Raw genomic sequence first — 20163 nt, forward strand, 5'->3', positions numbered from 1 at the left:
ACATGGGCATGTAGCTCTTTTGCATTTACATAAAGGAAAATCTTACCCAAACACAATATTCAGCCATTCTCTAATCACCCGCATGCCGATGGGGTGAAGTTTCAAAGTCCACAAAACATTTCTGGAGTTTCGCAGTAAAGCAGCGTTACAGCACTCTCCTTAGAAAATAAAGTAGATAAGAACTTGTTTTAAGATGTTTCAATTATATTTAAGGGGAAATGTTCCTTTAAGATGGACTTTAAATAGTTTGAACCTAATGAGTATTGCTTCGTTTTAAAGGTAGTGTAAATTCTCCACCCTTTAACTGTTTAGGGCCAACAGCTTCTTAAAGTTTGAGGAAGTACAAAACATCCTTGTTTCTAACTGCTCCAGTTAACCTGGCCAGCTTAAAGGGGCACCGTGTAGTGTTAGAGAGGATTTTTTTTATATTTACAATATTAATGAGTTAAACTCAGAAATATCTATCTTTTCCATAACTGAATAAAACAAGCTGTTCTCAGAGAAATAAGGTCCTGAGAACACTGTTTGAGGCTAGAAAGGTGTCAGGGTCCGCCACATATAAACAAAGTGAAACAGTTTGAAAGAGTGTTGACCTTTAAGGTCAGTTTGTTTATTCAGTTTACTCAGTCGTGAAGACAACAAGACTTTATTCAGTTTGTTTAGGCATAAGAAGATATTTCCCTTCTGGCTAAAATTCCTAAATTGTGTACCTTTAATATTGACAATTTGACATATTTGAAGTTTGAATGTTAACACTTGAAAACAACAATAAAAAATCAATACTATTCCGGATACGTAGGAGAAGTTACATTGTTCTCTCTAAAATGACAGCTGCAGTGTTTACAGTGTGGCAGACAGGCCCCTGTTGTTTGAAACTGATTGACAGGTAAATCGCAGGTAACCTACATTAACACCCATTCGGTGAATCGGGGGCATCCCTCCCATCGCTGGGAGCGCGGTGCCACACCTCCGAGCATCGTTACCGCAGCAGCGGTGGTGTGATCATGTGACGCCTGCATTTCCGACACAACAATACAACACCGTTATCGGTCTGCATTCACGCTCCCACTCCCCCCACCCCCTACGCCTTTCTCTCGGTATGGCGGATGGCGAGAGGTCCCCGTTACTATCGGATCTGGGAGATGGTGCTCTTGGCAGCGGTAACGGCGGGGTCTCTCCCGGTGCGGCGCCCTACGGTGTGCCCAACAAACCACAGAGTGAGTATCCATGGTGCTCTCTCCTCCACCCGACTCCTGCCTCTGTTAGCCTAGCTTGCATTAGCATCCACTGACTGAGCATTCTGGTTAGCGTGCTAGCTCTGCTGTGACAGTGACAAAGAGATAGCCTGTCCCGGCTGTGTTTGTGCAAGATATAATGTTAGCTCCAGGAATATTTATATATTGGCATCTCCTCGTTGAAATGGTTCATTTTGCAATCATGACGTGAAGCACAGACTTGGGGGGAATATGCTAACTGGCTAACCTAGCAACCATCATATTAGCCTTGTAGTTAGCCCTTCTTAGCACCGGCAAACCTCTCGTAAAGCTTCCGGTTTGCAGCTCAGCAATATTATCACTGACATATATTTTATTTGCCTTCTCTAACACAGATTGTCGCATGTGTTTCGGCTGCTGTGCGGTGCCCAATGCCTTCGCAAGCTAGATAACTGAAGCGCTTAGCTAGCTAGCATCCTGAGAAAACACCTGATTTGATTGACACATGGGGAAGCCATTACTGAGGATACTGCAAGAGAGAGCTGTGACCAATGGCAGCTCACACAGGGAGGGACCGTGTCTAAAGTCATTATTGGAAAAGGAATGAGACATGGCTTCTTGTTATGTTTTGCTCCCACAGCCAGCTCTCATCATTTTACTTGTTAGAGAATCAGAGCAGACTGTACTGTTTGTTGTATCTGATCTCTAAATGAAACTGCCCCGTTTACACACTCATTCTGCCTCACATTTTTTTTCTCTTCAGACTGTAATTTGTTGAAACTAACCCCGCTCCACATTCCAGGAGAGTTTTGCTTCTAAAGCTCCTTTCAGTTGAACTCGAGACCAAATCTTATTAACTTGTTAATCGTAAGGTAAGTGTTTACTTGTCATGGGAACTGAGGCCTTTTTTTTTCCAGAACATTGCACAACACTTGTGACCATGTTCCCTCTAACAATCCAGTAATTTGCCACTGGTCGGACTTCTTTTGTTTTCATTGTTCTGTCATTCTGTCCTTCCTTGTGTCCCTCCCTGCACAGGCTTCCCTCCCTTCCCCAGCCCGACTCAGCCCTCGGTGCTCCTAGGGGAGGACCCTCCGCCCTACTCTCCTCTCACCTCCCCTGAGAGTGGCAGCGCTCCTGTTATCAGCTGCAGGGTGTGTCAGAGCCTGATCTCTGTGGAGGGAAAGATCCACCAGCATGTGGTGAAGTGCGGAGTTTGCAATGAAGCTACGGTAGGTTTCTGGAAGAGTCTGTATTGCCACATGCAACACACATACACACACGCACACAGTCTCTTTATATATGCACAGATTCTTGACCAGTATCCTAAAGGGAAGATCCATACAAATTACAAAATCATATTTCCTCTCACTAACCTCTAGCAGTGTCTACCCACACAGAAGTTTTAGTTTTATTTGAGACAGGTTTTGAGATGTGTGTCTCTTAAGGTTTCTGCCTTCACCTCAGTACGGTGGAAGGGAATGTAAATTTTGTTTTTAGCTATGAAAATTCAACAGCATCTGTTTCCAGACACAGCATCCACATTACATAATCCACAGAGAGCCGTAAAGCCACTAGTATTCTCTATAGTCCCCTTGAAATGTGGTTTTCTGAGCAAGTCACCCCGATGAAACTTTGAGTTTTAAATATTTAAATGCACTGTTTGTGGTACTTAGACGTCATGGAAATATGTATAAAGGCAATTGTATAGATAAGCAGTCTGTTTCAGTGGCTACTCTGAAGTGAACAGGGGAGCCTTGTAGCATAAAACAGGAGGGTTTTTTTTTCTTTCAGGACATTTCTAGACTATTTCAATCCATACTGCTTTAATTTGGTTAATCCAAAACATCCACTGTTTAATCATTTAATCTGTAATGTGATGTGTAAAATGACACCTTTACCATCTCTCTTTGTTGGCTAGATGTCATTCACAGTATTACAAGACACTGTACCTCCAAAATGATTCTGAAGTCGTTATTTTACAGGAAAAAAAGTCACATAATGATGCTTTAAGCACCAACAGCGAAGGTACTAGATGGAGCCCACCTGTCGTCTTGACAATGGTCTCATTGTTAAGTTTCTGTTTTAATTACATGGATATCAAAATGGATTTGACATTGATACACTGAAGTTTTCCATTTGCTACCTCACACTCACTAACTGAATAGTGTACTGTGACTGGTCAGATGTGGTAAGACACAACAAATTACCAGATGCACCGCTATGAATAGTTGAACACAGGTTGATTTTAAATTTAGTTCTCAATATTTGACTATGTTTGAAGTCCCACAGTGAAAATGATACAAAAAATGATTGGGACACTTGTAGAGCTGTGCTGAAGATAATGCAGCATGTCATTTCAAAAACTATCACTGTCACATTTACGGATTGAATTGGCTCTGGGAGTGTGCGTCACTAGCTATGCAAAGTAATGTACAGATGGAAGAGAGAATCTGAAATGTGTCCAGATGCACCAATTGGCAATATGAGCAATTTACAGATGGAGGGAACAAATTTAGATGTCGAGAAATATGTCCTGGATGTGCAAAAATAGATTTGGCGGACCCACATAACACATACGGATGAAGTTGCATTTATTGAAAGTGATCTGGATTTTCAAACATTGTTGGGATTGCAGAAGGAAGTTAGATATGTGATAAGACATTGATAATTGCCCAAATCCAAAGATTTGTTTAGAAATGTGTACAGGAGACAAAATATGTAACTGTTTTATCTTTGGGACAGGAATAATTATTTGAAAAGTTTAATCTACAAAGTCTTTAAGGTTGTTTTTCTTTGTGTCGGTCCCTCATTGTTAATGAGGTTGATAAATTACATTTATCGTGAAAACACAATTTAGTCCACCTCAGCACTGTTTTGGCAGGTGAGGTGGGAAACAATTGATGGAAGTAGTTGCAAGTAAACAGTATAAATGATTATGTCACTGCTGCAATACAAAACTGTCTTTATTTCATTTAATGGTTATAATCGCAGAGCCGCTCAGCAGCGGTGACTCAGGACAAGCTGAGATAATGGAAGCCGTGATTATATATTGAAGTTTCATGACTTATTTAATCACAAAGAAATTAATATATTTATATTGTGGGAAAAGGTTAGTCTTCCTGAAATGCACATCATAATTTTGTTTTGATTCATAGATTTTATTAGAAAATGGGCTGAATTATAGAAACATCTGCCAGTATAAGCAATTCAGTTCAACAGCAAAACAAACTGCAGTCTGTTGAATCAACATGTATCTAAAACAACAATATGAACACCATAACCTTCACGGTGACATGATTTTTTTCAGGTCTGGTGTATTAGACGGCATTAAAAAGTAATATAAATGCCTGGGCACCCAGTTAATCAGTTGGTAAAATGTGCACACCAGAGAGGCTGTGTCCTCCTCGCTCAGTGGAGAGGTTGTATGCAAACTCCTCTGCAGCAGCCAAGGGTTCGAATTCGACCTTTGGCCCCTTGTTGCATGTCATCCCACCTCTTTGTCATCCTGTTTCCTGTCACCCTTCAACCATACTGTCAGAATTAAGCCATGAAAAGGCTGACACATCTCTATACAATGATATTAAGGACTTTAAGGTGACAGAAATTAGTCAGTCCGCTGCCTAATAATTACTTGTAATGTCAGTTTTCACTCTCTATCATTACCTCCCTCCCTGCAGTTCAGATACAATCCTGACTGACTCCCAGGGCCATTTTAAGTAAAATTGATAGTGGAGCAGGAAACTCAGAGGGCTCAATCTGATCTGGTTAGTCAGAGTTTAATGATGCAGCCGAGAGAACCATCGGCAGGTTAGACAGCAGGATGTTCCATTAAGCCCAGAGGAAGGTGTGTGATTGGTATAGTTGTACTTGTGTGAAATACAGATGAAAGTCTCATTCTCTCTGTGTGAGCTCAGTGTCCTTGCCAACTGATTTTGGCCTGCAGTGTTATGTGACCGAGTGAGATGAGACAAGGTGGGCTGTGACAACAAACATATAAAAGAAAACACTTATACATTGTGTACTTTTTGATAGAATAATTGGGCATGAATCAAACCACTTGAGATATTATATGTATGTTTTTCAAAACTCTTCAAAAACACTGTACTGGCAGCCTACAAAGTGGGATGAGTTGTTATAATGAGAACTAGCTCTCATAATTAGATTTTGTTGCCCAGGCATTTTTTAAGTCCACATCTTTATTTCCCTATTATATTGATATTAAATCTAGAAGCAGGGATACATTAACGTGTTCCTATGCAGAAGGACACCACAAGGTCTTTACTGTCCTTACCTTTACACCAGTCTGCTACAACGGTAAAAGGACTAACAGTTGAAGTAAATTACATGAATCGTCTCGTCACAATGAATGGTTCTGCCAGGAAACCTCTGGCACAAGAATTCATGTGGGTGCCAGTTGACACGCATAACCCACCCAAAAACCATTGAAGACCAAGCACACCCCCTGAGCAGGACAATGCACCCTAACATACTACAAAACCTGCTCAGGAATTCCCCCAAGGAACGTGACAAGGAGCTCAAGACATCAACCTGGCCGCACAATTCCCCAGACCGCAATCCAATCGATCATCCGTGGAATGTGCTGGAACAAGTCAGATCCATGGAGGCCCCACTGTGGATCAGACCTGGCTCTCACCTCTTGAGGCATAGGCATAGGACCTCTTGAGGTGTCCTGACGTGTCTTGTACCACTGACTGCAGATTCTAGGAGTCCTGTGTGGTGTTCATGGATTGAGCTTCTTCCACCATATCCCACAAAGGCTTGGTTAGATTAAGATCTGTGTAATTTCCTCGGGCCATTCCTGAGTAGAGCTGAAAGGATTAGTTGTCAGAAGGAAATATGGTTGCCGACTGTTTTCGTTATCTATTAATCTTTGTAGACATTTTTCATATAAAGATATATAAAAAAAATGCTGGTTCCAGCTTCTTCAATGTAAGCATTTGCTGCTTCTCTTTGTCATTTCAGTTGGTAAATGAAAAGTATTGAGGCTTTGTATTGTTTTTTGTTGAAGAATGCAATTTCACATTGATCACATTGAGAGCTGGGCAACTGTGATGAGCAGTTTCCACAATTTTGAGTGCACGTATAGACTGAACAGTCAGAAAATGATTGGCAGATGGATCGATAATGAAATTAATTGTTAGCTGCAGCCCTGTTCCTGAACGTTTTTTGAAGCGTGGCTGGGCACTCTGTCTTGCTGGGGAGGAAAGGGCCATCAGGGAGTGCCGTTGCCATGAGGGTGTGTACTTGTGTGTGTATGTGTGAGTGAATGTGATTTTGAGTGCAAACAGTGAGAGTTTGATGTGTTGGCATGAAATCACTTATTACCAGTACCGTTAGAAATAATTGAATCATTATGTTTATGTCATTTCAGAAACAACAAACAGCTCCAGAGCTGTCAGGGACAATGAAGCGCCAACAGTATTATGATGTTTCCCATCTTAATTCCTAACCTGTGACTAACTGCAGTACAGCCACTTCAAATATCCCCCAGAATGCCTCTCTCCCTCGCGTAGTATTGGTTAATTCTCGTCTGTCTAGGAATAATTGGCTTGTTATCTACTCCTATTCTAATGCGTTGTTCTACTGGCTTCTTATCTCCTCCTCTTGTCTCTGTCTCCCTCTGCAGCCCATTAAGAATGCCCCAGCAGGGAAGAAGTACGTTCGCTGCCCCTGCAACTGTCTGCTCATCTGCAAAGTCACTTCCCAGCGGATTGCCTGTCCCCGGCCATATTGGTGAGAATTTATTTCCAAGTGTGTGTGTGTGTGTGTGTGCGCGCGCGTGCGTGTGTGTCTATGTGTGCACCACTGTGAGACTGCAAGTACACTGTGTGTCTTGTGTGAGAGGGAAGTGAAGCAGGGGAAACAAGGTGCCGCGGGAGCAGCAGTCCCTCAATTAAGGCTGTGCTCCCAGCGCAGTTTACATGCAGTGTTCAGCGAGCCGAAATAACAGGCTCATTAGAAAAGCCCCATCATGTGTTTCACTTCAGCATATTGTCCGTGTCTGTATGGATATCATCCCGCATGTACTGTGTGTCGAGTTTGGCCAGATGAGGTTGAGGTTTCATTTTCTGGCAAGCTTAAGATAAAATCACCAAATTTATGCACCATGTACCCGCTTTAATTATGCACTAACTTCCTGCAGAGTAGCTGCTAACCAAATGCACATGGAGCAGATTCATTCAAATTATCATATCCGACAACAGAATGAGAAGCCTCTTCCGCAAGTTCTAGTAAATGTCTCTTGTGTGTCATTTCCCAGCACATAAAGGAAACATTAGTGGGTTGCTGAAAGTTCGAAACTAGTTGGACAAAAAGTTTCACTTGCATTCTGTCAGGAAATTGGCAAAATGAAAAGTCATAAAACACTTTTTACAGGTCAAGCAGATGGGAATGTGTTGCATTAAAAACACAAGGCCGATGTCAGTCACTGAAAATGTATGGCTTTGGCAGCTCATCTGAACATCATGCTGTGTAGCTGAGTGTAATTGGTGAGACAGACAAGATTCCTTGTTTATGCCGGAGGCATAAAATGTGCAAGAGAAACATTTTTAGCCATCTCCTTTTTTAGGGGGGTTAATTCAGTGCTGCCAAATGTGTATAATTTTGCAATGCACATCACTAAATCTCTTGTCATAAAGATCTGAAACACATAATCCACCTGTCAGCTTCAGCGCAGATCAAAAAGGAAAGACTGAAGGCTAATTGAGGTGGTTGGTTAAATATTTTGCAGTTTGTCATGAATGAACTAGGCAAAAAAATGACTTTGTTTTTCAAACCAAATGAAATGTCTTAACATCTTTAAAAATAATCTCACAATTTACCCTTTAACCAGTGATTTGCTTTTCGACATATGAGTGTTGGTTTTAACTTTCTTCGGGAGTATCATCTCTGGAGTGTGAATTTTATAACAGATAGTCTTAAAATTGGAAGAGATGCTGAAATAAACGTGGACTTTAATAGCTGACTTTTGGGATTCTGAATGTAACTGTTCACATTCCTGATTTTATTACTGTTGACCGAAGGTTTCCCACTCATTTAAAGTTGTACCAAAAGGTTGTATATATTCCCCAGGGGCCACTCTTACTGCATTAAATTCCTCTTGAGAGTTTACCTCCATGGTCGCTGCTTTGCATTCACACCAGACATGCTGACTACAGCAGACACATCTCTATGCTGCTGTCTGTTCAGTGATTCTGAGCCACTGGAATCGTCTGAGGAAGTTGGCTGTAGAAAAGCTCTGTTAGCAGTGATAAGGGGATTGGCTGCTGACGGATCTCAGAAAGTGAAACTGTCATCAGCCTTTCCAAAACATCAGGCGGAGATTATTAGCTCTCACTGAACACTGGATAATAACTTGAGGCACGTGTGGTGTGATTGTTGACTTTGTGCATCTTTCTCTTTCTAGTAAGAGGATAATTAATCTGGGTCCAGTCCATCCTGGTCCGGCCAGTCCTGACCCGCAGCCAGCTGGAGCCCGTGTCTCCTGCGGACACTGCAGCAACACCTTCCTGGTACCACACTCTCTACTCTAAAAAATACATCCCCCAACGATGAAAAGAGTTGGATTGTTAATAAAATGTTTTTCTTTCAGCAAGGAAATTAATTCAAACAAAATATCCTGGGCTGAAAGGTCAACTGCTTAGCTTTGGAGCAATTGAAACTCTATCAGATTTATTTCTAAAATACCGGAAAGGGTATGATAGTTTTGAATAAACAGTAGGTAACTTCTACTGCTTGCAAGACAATAACTACAAAATACAGTCTGATGACAACTTGAGGTAGCATGGGATCATGGGAGTCATTGTCTTCATTGTTAAACAACATCTATCTGAAAGTCTATCTACGAATGAGCTAGCAACCTACACAGTGACGATGCCAAGTTGCCCCACCACTAACCTTATCACCTGTTAAATGGTACAAACATAGTCAAGTTAGTTGCTGTTGCTGCTTTTATGGGGATTTAACAATTTTAATACCTGGGCTGGCCTCCCCTAGTACAAAATAAGCTCCAGCGACACTGTTTTCCTGCAGCACCGTCTCTGCTCCTGGGATTAGCACCACCCAGGACTGGTTTTAACAAATACAGACAGTGTGTCACCACATAATTGTGACACTTAATCCATTGACAGGTGACTAAAGGACACGCAGCATTACGTTAGGTAAATTTACACATTACCTCGCGTTCGAACAGTGTCGGAAAACAAACAAACAAAAAAAGAACATAACACAACAAAATATCATGACCAAAGATCCTGTTGTTTTAGACACTTTAGTGTTGTAATATTAAACATTAGTCCTTTAATACAATAATAATTTGACTATCACATTAGTGGCATCTGTAGGTTTAATTTGAAAAATTCATTGATTGCCCTTTTCACCCTCTATGTTAATCAGCTTGAGCATGATTAACGTTACACTGTTTATTCAGTCTGTGGCACAGTTCCCCACCTCTTCACTCTCTCTGAATGACCTATTCGAAACAGACACATCCATCAAGATCACTTCTACTGTAGAGAGCCAAGAGCCAGTAAAATGTTTATGAAGGGGTGATTCATTAATATGTGGAACATCTGAATAATAAAACTGCAGTGGAGTTTTCTATCTTGGTTTTCAAGTAAATATTTTATCATTTGTAGCAGACATATCTCATGACAGTTTCACTAGGCCTGTGAGGTCCCTGCTTTGAAATGTTCTGTTGCACAGCCAGAGAAGTGAATTATTGAAAAGCCCAAACATCGTAGCGCCAGGCCAAGTAAATGTTGAGTTACTGCTGTAGATCAATAACCCCATCAGCTTTCTGCTGATATATTTGAGCCATTTACCACTAAAGGGGAAGTTGAGTTTTTAACTTACTGCTCTTTAACAATGTGTAGGACAGGTAAAGATGTTTTGGATATATGGTGAATAAGAGGAGGACGGCAGAGTCATGGAAAGAGAAGAATAGAGTTATAAAAAGAGGTGAGATGGATGTCTTAGGGTTTTCAGCATTCAGTGGGACCTTTCCTACCTGCTTCAAGACAAGCCAGCTGAATGAAAATACAAATCTGTGCCCTGGGTGGCATCGCGGTGATCCTTTTGTCGTAGATCCAGTGATAATGTTCTCTGCTTCTCATACAGAATGTTTTTTCAGAGGAAGAAGAATGTGCCGCATGCACAATGCACTCTGCTCTGCAGGGTTTACAAATGTCTCATACCCCAATGTTAGAGAGGGAATAAATGTCTCCACCCTGAAAGAAGACTATTTTTCTTTCTCGTTTCTTGGATGACATGCAGTGCCCATTGGCGAGAACTGTGATGGTTGTGTTAAAATTCTCGGAATGTGTCATCAATTCGTGCAGCAGCAGGCGTATTTAAATCCATGGTCCAATTTAAAGACCATCTGCAGTTTGACAAGGAACTTATCATTAAGTTCTACGAGACAGTCAAACTACGAGCCCCATCGATGCGGATTTGCATTCGCGTCGATTTGCATATAGTGCTGAGTAGAATTGACATTTAATCGATGGGTAAATCAACAAAAAATGGCAAACATTTGCCAGTTCCATCTTCTCAAATGTGAGGAGTGCTGCTGTTCTCCATTTGATATGATTGTAGATGGAATATCTTTGCATGGATTGCTGTTCGTAAAAAAAAAGAAGAAACAAGCAGTAAGCTGGTGTGGATTAATCAGTTGAAAGAATATTAATCGCGAAACTATTTTGATTGATCAATCATTTAAGTCATTTTTCAAAATGATGAATCAATTAATAATTAAAAAATCAGCAGATCAATCGTTGAATAAAATAATCATTAGCTGCAGCCCTGTTGTGAAGTCATGAAGCGTATCAACTTGTTTTTTTTCTTTTCTTAAAAGAGAATCATTAATTATACTGCAGTGTGCAGGTTTGATCTCTTTACCCAGTCAGTTTGATGGCAAACAACCCTCATAGTACAGGGTCCTTCACATCCCCTCCATCTTGACGCCTCAGATCAGGTCACTAATATATAAACCTTGTGACCAACAAACGCATCAAATAAATCTCTAATTCCAAATGCAGAAACATTTATAAGCATCCAGTGAAGGACGTTGCTCCTTTTTAATACCTTCACATATTTACTCTGTCCTTATCCTCTCCACAGCTATACTGAACTTGTGTGTTTGTTTTTTTAAATGATCTAACTCTGTATGTTTTTATTGGGAGCAATGTTTGAGGCAATTGAAGTTTCCTTTCAAATAAAAATAAATAAAATATCAGTTTCAGAATCCACAAGCAAGGAACACAGCAGCAGGAAAAAAATGGTATTTTTATGATAGAATGGGAGTAAGTTGTAATTGCAGTTAATGTAGTACTGGTACTTCGGTTTGTCATCAACATGAAGATGCATGTTGTTGTTTTTTAAAACTCAAACTGGAGGTCACACATCTTTCTCCTCTTAATTTCAGTGGACAGAGTTCACAGACCGGACGCTGGCCAGGTGCCCACACTGCAGGAAAGTGTAAGTAGCTATAAGCAAATCATCCGTTACAGCCCCTCATTCCCACTGTACTTTTACAGGGTATATTTACATTCTCAGGCATTCAGACATCTAGCTGAATCTTCACTTCAGCAAAACCTACGAAGAGTGAGCTGGTCTTGCTCAAGGACATGCCGCATACTTAATTTTTGTGACTCAAACCTGTGACTTTCCGCTTATGTGGCTTTGTCCTTGACCTCAAATGCCTCAAAGAATTTCTTCACCACCCTCAGAGTGTGTACATATGTCTCATGATATGTTGAGTTTTCTGATCTGTGACATTTAGTACCTCAGGAGATTCATTGAACTTTGCTGCAAACCACATTCCCATGACTGTTTCCAGAAGCTCCTTAACATGGCGAGCAAAGTTCATGGGACTTAAGGGATGGGAATTAGCAAGCGTAACCAGATGCAATATGATGCCAACATGCCAATCCCTTAAATCATTCAGATATGGAAAATCTGTTTTTTTTACAGTTTGCATGTTCAGGCAGCTAAACCCAACAGGTTTCTTTCTACAAATCATTTAACTTCTCAAGATCCTACAAGGAGCTGAGCCAGTGTGTTAGCTGTATTCATGCAATGCACAGGTGTCCTGTGATGGTCTGTTTTATACAGCTGTAGTCATCAGACATAACTGTGTCAAATCTAAAATGACTCCAGAAGATAGATTGAATGTGGACAGGTGCTGTTTGAGGTTGAATTTCTGCAGGTGCATCACTGTCATCCCTCATGTGTTTCCATCCCCAAAATATACAAACTGCAGTTGTTGATCATTGAGTAATTCTTGAACTGAGTCTTCCTCCATCCCTGTTATGTGATAAGGCCTTTTTCACAGAATATGATTTCACAGGTCACAGTAGGGAATGTGAATTACTGAATTCCATTTACCTGCTTCAGTTCAAAGGCCCCGGTATTGTGCTGGTGCTGGTCACTGTCATAGTGTCATGGTTTACTCTGAACTTCAGTAGAATGGGGCCATCTTCAACATTATTAGTAATCCAACTTTTAAATGTAAAAACTCCTTTTGAAAGCAGCTTATATTTCAGAATACACAGTCGTATCTATCTAGGGTTCAGCGTTGGAAAAATATCAGCTACCGTCATTTGAGTCCATCGCAGGTTGTCTATTTAGGACAAATTTTATTGGGCTTTTTTAAAAATTGTATTCGATTTTGCTAGTTATGGTCTGCCTCCAAAGAATGAGCAAGAGCCATTGCTCATTCAGCAATGAGTTTACAGGGTGGCACTCACAAGCCAGAAAACGCAGAGGGAGGCATCAGGGACAAACGGTGTGTAGAGCCAAAAATCCACTCTTTAATTGCGAAGTTCTCTCTTCCTGCCTGTAAACGGCTCTGGATCAGAGCAGCTCTGCCCCGCTCTCCTATGAACGGCAGCTGTATTGTGTAAATTGTTTACATATCACCCAACCCAAGGCACGTCGCTATTTTTAATCTGATGTCATTTTAAGGCCAAATTCATTTTGACCCTTCTCTCCCCTATTGGTCTTGCAGCTCCTCCATTGGTCAGAGGTATCCCCGGAGGCGGAGCTTGTGGTGTTTTCTACTCTGCTTGCTATTCAGCATCTCCACCGCGGGGCTGATGGTGAGTGGACGCCACCAGACACCATCCCAACAGTCAAGGGATAGAGATCTCTTGTTTAGTATTAACAAGAGATAATCAATAACTGTTTTGTGTTTTAGGAAAAAAAAATGACTGCTCTTTGTCCTCCCCTGAGGTTCCTAATTTAAAACCTTACAGCTACAGGCAAAACAAAGCTAGTAGCAGGAACAGGGTGATTACAATCTGTCCTTTTGTTGTTGTTTGTTTAACACAGAGGCTGCGCCCTCTCCAGACAGAATGTGACAGGCATCTATTTGTCAGCGAGATATACCACAAATACAATCTAGTTTAACTGTAAGCAGTGTTCAGGTTTCAACGCCCACCTAATAGCAGAATAGATTATGTAATTCTCTATAATAAGCTTCTGTTTTCCCATTCTTATCTCACTCTTTTGTATGCATGCAACCATGCAAGCCTTCTAAGATATTCTGTATTTAGTTGTTTCTCATATTTGAATGGATAAATAAATGAGAGTGCAACGGCAGAATCACCTCCCAATTATAGATCACAGATTTTAAGACGTTCAGGAGGAGAGCAGGAGTCTAAATATAAACATGGGTGCGTAGAAAGAACCAGATAGTCGATCCATTCTGCTTCATAAACAGCAGAGGGTGCAAGATGAGCATGAAATGGCACCGTGCGTTACAGACACAGTGAACACAGGTTGTATACGTGCCTGCCATGGAGAACAGTAAGCAATGTGCAGACAATAAATACGCTGCATTGACGGCGTTGCATAATGTCGGTTTTGTGGCAATAAATGTCACAACATGAGATCTGCTTATGTTTGATAAAAAGGTTGTTTTAATTATAAAAATGGCACAAGAGCACAGGTTTTGACAGTTTAATCTCCGCCTCGCATCGATAAACCTTATCTGCAACCACCCAGGACATGCAACGGATGAAACTTCATTTCCAGACTGCGTATAATTAGGACTAAGGAAGCAGTGGTTTCACAGTTCTGGAAGGTAGTAAAGAATTGAGGGTAGTTAAGGAGATTCATCAGCATAACAGCTGTAACGTTCTGGAGCTGTGGTGTGTCACCAACTCAGCAGCATGAGCAAAGAGATGCCAATTAAAATGTTAAGGTCCCTGAGAGCTCTGAGCAGAGCCTTAGTCATTAAAACTTTACTGATCACTTAAAGAAGAGGGGAGGAATTCTTTTACAGCTGAGTTATAGGTTTCTGTTAACCATATTTAAGGTTTTTTTTAGCCTACATGAGCTGTTCTAAACCCTTCAAGGTTAGAAAAAACAGACATGTAACACACACATCACCTTGACATCTTGAGTCAGTGTCTTATTAATGAAATTGACTCAATTTTGGTCTTTAAATAGTAACCACATCATTTATACATATCAAAGTGTATTTACAGGTTTTGGGGAGTACTACTGAACATGTGAATTTAGTAGTTTGAAGCCTTTTTAAGGCTCCAGAAAAGAAGAAGAAGAAGCTTCATGTAATCTGATACATTCCCACCAGTGATTTCGTTTAGTGGCTATGTTGCTTTGTGGCTAATGAAGACAGATTGTTGGAGTAACCCTTTAAGCAGAAAACAGATGCTACAGTTATAAAGTGAAAGTGTCTGCACCATACAGCAGCCGTGCCAGACGCAGAGTCGCAGCACAGAGTCGCAGGAGTCAGATTTCGCTTACTACATGACTAGAGTCAGGAGCCAGGATGACGGGGAAGGAGTTGTTATCAAAATGATCATTATTTTGGATTTAAACCCAATGCTAACAGGTAATCTGATAACGTTAATGAGGAAAAGGGAGTTGGTTAACTCACTGTGAAGTTGGAGGTGTGCAGCCTGTCGCCTGCAGCTCCGTCTCATCCCATTACTCCCACAGAGTGAATAAAAACCACTCCCTGACATTTGATATTGATCCTCCGTCAAATGACTGTTGATTTGCTCTGTAGATGCATTTTTGATGAACAATAGCTGTACCAAACTCACAGAAACCATTGCATTTCATGTGACTAGCTTCCTTCATAATAAAAGTCAACTCGTTTCGCTTGTTAAACGCTTTTTATGTGAAGATGCAGCAGTAAGGAATGTTCAGCCGGCTTTAACAATAAATGAACACAGCGCTTCACAGATAGTGATGGTCTTTTCTTGTAAAAAGCCACAGTAATCAATAACACCAGTGCTGTCATAAGCTTATTAGTTGATGGGAACATTTCATCTTGTTTTTTTTGTCTTACAAAGAGTTCAGATTTTTCCTCTTGGTCCATGGCTATATGTGGTGCACTCAATTCAACTGCTTAAGCACGTTTTCTTCATCCTCAGCATCGTTTATGAATCAAATGTAAGCATGTGATCATAAGACCAAGTTCAGAATAAAATCTCAAACGGGGCTCCTGCATTTTCAACATTCTCAAAGGTTTATTCTAGATAGCATTAATAATCTGAGCCAGCCATGCGTATCATCCAGGAGATCTCTGGGTGTCAACAGGAGCCGAATCTTTTGACACTTTCTATCCCCATATTAGCTCCGTCTGCTGTTGTGACTTTGAAAAAGGAATTCTTATTTTCTCCCATATTCTCCCAAAATCCCTGTGGGTTCCTCTCAAAGTCACTTTTGCCATCTTCATTAAATAATTTTCTTCTGAGCAGCTGCACGCTTAATACTTGATGGGAAAGCACTTTTCTCTCTTACCCTTCAGTCACTCAGTATTGAATATGTGCTCCTCCGTGAAGATTTGTGCATTTCAGACTAATATTCAGTCTGGTGCAGGTGGATTAATCAAGGACTGTGGCTATATTTAAAAACTGAAGGTTTTGGTCTGTTTTGCATTAAAATGTTTTACAAGAGAATCTGTGTTTGATAAATTGTTGTAATGCTGTCATAAAAACAGACTTTGAAACTGTGAAAATCGCTGGATAATTGGCTGTAATTTTGCAGTTTGCGACAACATAAATGGGTCACATCATAAATGCACAGAACGTTTTCAGGCCTAATTGTGGCTTCAGCTCTCTGGTTCCTTCGTTCAGCCTGATTGGACTTGAGCTGGCTCATTATAATCATCATAACACACTCAGAATGTGCTTGTAATTCCCCTAAAAGGCCTTTTGAGCAACATCTGATTTTCTAAGAAAGTTTCCTCTGTCACTCTCCAGGCGGGGACGTGGGCGAAGGCTCAGACCTACCAGGGGATCTACGCTTCGTGGGCCGTGCTGCTGCTCCTGGTTCTCGTCACCCTGGCTCGGGCCTTCTACTGGGCCTGCATGAGGGTCAGCCAGCCCCTCCAGAACTTCACATAGAGCCCTTTCAGCCATGCCGCACCCTCTTCCCAACCCACCAGGCAGGAGGAAAGATGGCTTTAAAGGAAAAAATACAACAACAAAAAAAACAACAAACACAAAAAAAAAAAACAGAATATTTATTTAAACCCAGACAGAAAACGTTCTCCTCCTGCTCCTCCCGTCCCTTCCCTTTTAGTCAAACGTGTTTCTAAAACTGGATGGCGGTGGCTGCGACTGCTATATATCTATCGGTAATTATGATGATGCGTATAGCCTAATGTACTGTTTATCTGTTCTAATCTCGTGGCCAGTGTGGGGTTCATTTTAACATTATAACAATTTTTCTTCTTCTCTCTCCCCCTGCGCTGTTTATACATTTTGGATTTAGTCTGTGGCACATCTGTTGCACTCCAGCAACTTCTACGACGAGGGCTTAGAGTAAAATCTTAGATGTGAATCTTGCCCTTGTTTTTTGTTTTTGGGGGACAGTCCTCCTTCAATCCTAATTTGACATTAGGTTTAGTATTTGAGCATTTAACTCTTTAACTTTTTTTTTTTTTTTTTTTTTTAACCTGAGAAATGATTTTGTAAACGCGGCGATGAAGTCAGATGAAGCTAACGAATCGATGCCAGTAGAAAAACGATTGGCGGGAGGGGCGTCGGCCTCCTTTTTCCAGAATCAAAAAGATCAAGTAGGTGTTGAAACGTGTCTGAAAAAAAAAAAAAGTTCAGCGGTATGTGAAGGAAGGCTACGATGTTTCTGAACTCAATGTTTATGCCGAATTATCCCCTGGGACTGACTTTGATCCAAAGCAGCTTGAAAGCCTTAAAAAGGAGGTGTGATAGAAGGATTCAACACATGCACACACATACACACACACACACACACACACATACACATACACACACACACACACACACACACACACACACACACACACACACACACACACACACACACACACACACACACACAGCCACATGAATGCGTACTGGCACACAACAAAAGAAGGATGCTCTTTTTCGAGTTTCAACTGCTCAGACATCAGTTTGTCAAAGGCATTCCAGCCCCACTCCTCAAAGACAGGCCTGCAAACAGATTTCCTCCATACTGCTGTCCTCGTTCTTAGCTGAAGAAAAGTGACATACATTTACATTTGCATAAAGTATGGGTGCGTTATGTTCTGCTCCCACAAGAGTCTCACCACATTTACAGCTTTTTTTTTTTTCCTTTCATCTACACTATAGCAAATGGGCTTACTTTTTTTTTTTAAGACGTTTTACCTTTTTTATTATTTATTTTCCCATAATACCTCAATTCCAACTTCAGTCTCCAGCTGAGATATCATAAACGGACATGAAAACTTACGTTAAAACATGAGCTCTGCTTTATGGAACAGACCAAACTATGAAATTGTTACCTGGGGATAGTGACCGCAGAAAACAACGCCTCTTCATGTTTGTTGTGCAGCGGCAGACAGGCTGCCTTTGCGCTGTCACTTGGGAAAAATCGAGCCTGGTGGCTGACCAAACATGATGAAAGCAAGGTTAACAGCGAATTTTGACTGTTTTACTCCTTAAAAAGTGACTCAAACTGATCAATCAGTGACCGGCGCGGTTGCCGATGAATTAAATCGTTGACAGCCATTGCAGCTGTAAACGAAAGTACCATGATGCTCGACTGATGGTATTTCAGTTGCGTTTCGGACCGTTCATGGTGAAAATATGTGCAGTTTTTGTCATTGAAGATGGAGGCTGGTCCTGAGCTTTCTTTTATTGGTTGGTTCCACACTGGGCGTTAAAAGTTACGCCTGACGTCAGTCAGAATAGGTCAGTGACATGAACACAAACACACTACACTCTACATTCTCACTCCGGTGTAAATCCCACAAGGACGCGTCTGTGGTTCTGAATGTGGTAACATTTCTTCTGTTATGAGTTCTGTATTTTTCTTTTTTTTTTGTTTTGATTGTAAATATATTTGTAGTTTATGTACAATGGAAGTGACTAAGCAAATTATGTTGCACTCCGAGCTTAACACTACTGCTGTGATCGCTGCGGACGTTTTATTTGTTGTTTTTAAGAAGGTTATTTTTGCAACTCTTCACCTGTTACATATTTAATGATTTGATGAACTACTAACCTAATACGCCTCCGGACGCTCGTGTCCAAATCTTGAACACATCGACATACTCGCACCAACAAAAGACATTCTGAATCACATTCCCAGGCAATGACATTTTTATCTCTCTCTCTCTCTCACACACTCACACACACACACACACACACACACACACACACACACACACCCAGCACCTTATACAGTAGTGAGAAACACTGCATACACCAAGTAAGATGAGATGAAGTTACCTTTCCAGACTGAACTGAGGTCGCGGACAGTTCATACGGTGTCATGTTATTTATTATACATGCTGCAAAAAAGGTCCTTTTTACAAATAAGTCATTCATCAAGTCCTGAAATTGCATTTATTGTCAAAGAAAGTCCGTTACGGGGTGAGATGACTCCATTTTCCGCAAGCCTGGACCAACAGTAATGGTGTTTTTACTTTTTTGAATTCAATACAAAAAATCTGCCAGTTTGAACTTCAGGTCAGTACATTTACTTTTACTACAGTTTTGTAGTTTAAAGGCAAAAAATTTTGGGACAGAATTTAAGATGACATGACTTGTTTGATAAGATCCTTTTTTGCGGTGGAGTGATCATGTTTTATCCATGACTGCAAAAGAAATCAATCATGTTAATGCCAATAATCAAGACCCTGGCTGATGCTCTTTTCAGAGTTTGTTTACACACAAATAAAGACATGATGATGTACAAAACTCCGAACGTGAGTTCTTTTTAATCCGTGACCTCGGTTGATTTCACTTTTTTCTCTTTATTTAAAAAAAAAAAGAAAAAAAAGTAAACACACCTGCTCTTACTCGAGGCTTAAAGTATAAATATTAATGTTAAAGCTGCCTTCGTTTCCATGATGCAACGTTTTGAGGTAAACCTTCCTGACGAAGATCTTCAAGGTTAAACTGTTGCATCAGAAATGTTTTGGGAGCTCAATATTCAGCATGTGAAGCAGCTGTCTTTTTACTTTACTCTGTGTGCCGCTTTCATCCTGCACTATGTTTGCTGTGGATGTGTACAACACTGCATCCAAACCCTTTTTTTTTCCTACATGATGTAACCTGACAGCCCGACTAGATGAGCACAAGTTTCCCCATCACACCTGCGTACAGCCACATTTCATCACATACATCGCACTTATGTGTCATAGGCTATCTACCGCATTGAGAAAGTCATGTCACTTTCATATTACATGTTTGTGACCTGACTTTCATATCAGAGAGGTGAGGTGGTGGTGGAGCTACAGGCAAGAAGTCAGCGTTTCTACATGTGTAAGTGTGAAACCACTGGGTGTTTTTAAGGAGACGTCTGGCATCTCCATCTCCTTTTCTAAATCAAACCGGGTGGCTTTTGTGCCCAAACCTAACAAGCGCACAAGCGCGGCATTGTAACATGAAATTGAAAAAAAATAAATGAACCAAAAGAA

The 20163-nt window shown here is 40.9% G+C and overlaps 1 protein-coding gene across 1 annotated transcript; it reads left to right on the forward strand.

The window, feature by feature from the left end:
• The first annotated feature begins 948 nt into the window (after window positions 1-948).
• pip4p1a (phosphatidylinositol-4,5-bisphosphate 4-phosphatase 1a) lies at window positions 949-19441 on the forward strand. Its single transcript, XM_037084805.1, has 7 exons — window positions 949-1217; window positions 2253-2446; window positions 6865-6971; window positions 8644-8749; window positions 11662-11714; window positions 13246-13336; window positions 16475-19441. The coding sequence occupies exons 1-7, from the start codon at window positions 1100-1102 to the stop codon at window positions 16616-16618; spliced, it is 813 nt and encodes a 270-aa protein (XP_036940700.1). The 5' UTR covers window positions 949-1099; the 3' UTR covers window positions 16619-19441.
• Window positions 19442-20163: the final 722 nt, after the last annotated feature.

This window comes from Acanthopagrus latus, chromosome 21 (assembly GCF_904848185.1).
Source record: "Acanthopagrus latus isolate v.2019 chromosome 21, fAcaLat1.1, whole genome shotgun sequence".
Lineage (NCBI taxonomy): Eukaryota > Metazoa > Chordata > Actinopteri > Spariformes > Sparidae > Acanthopagrus > Acanthopagrus latus.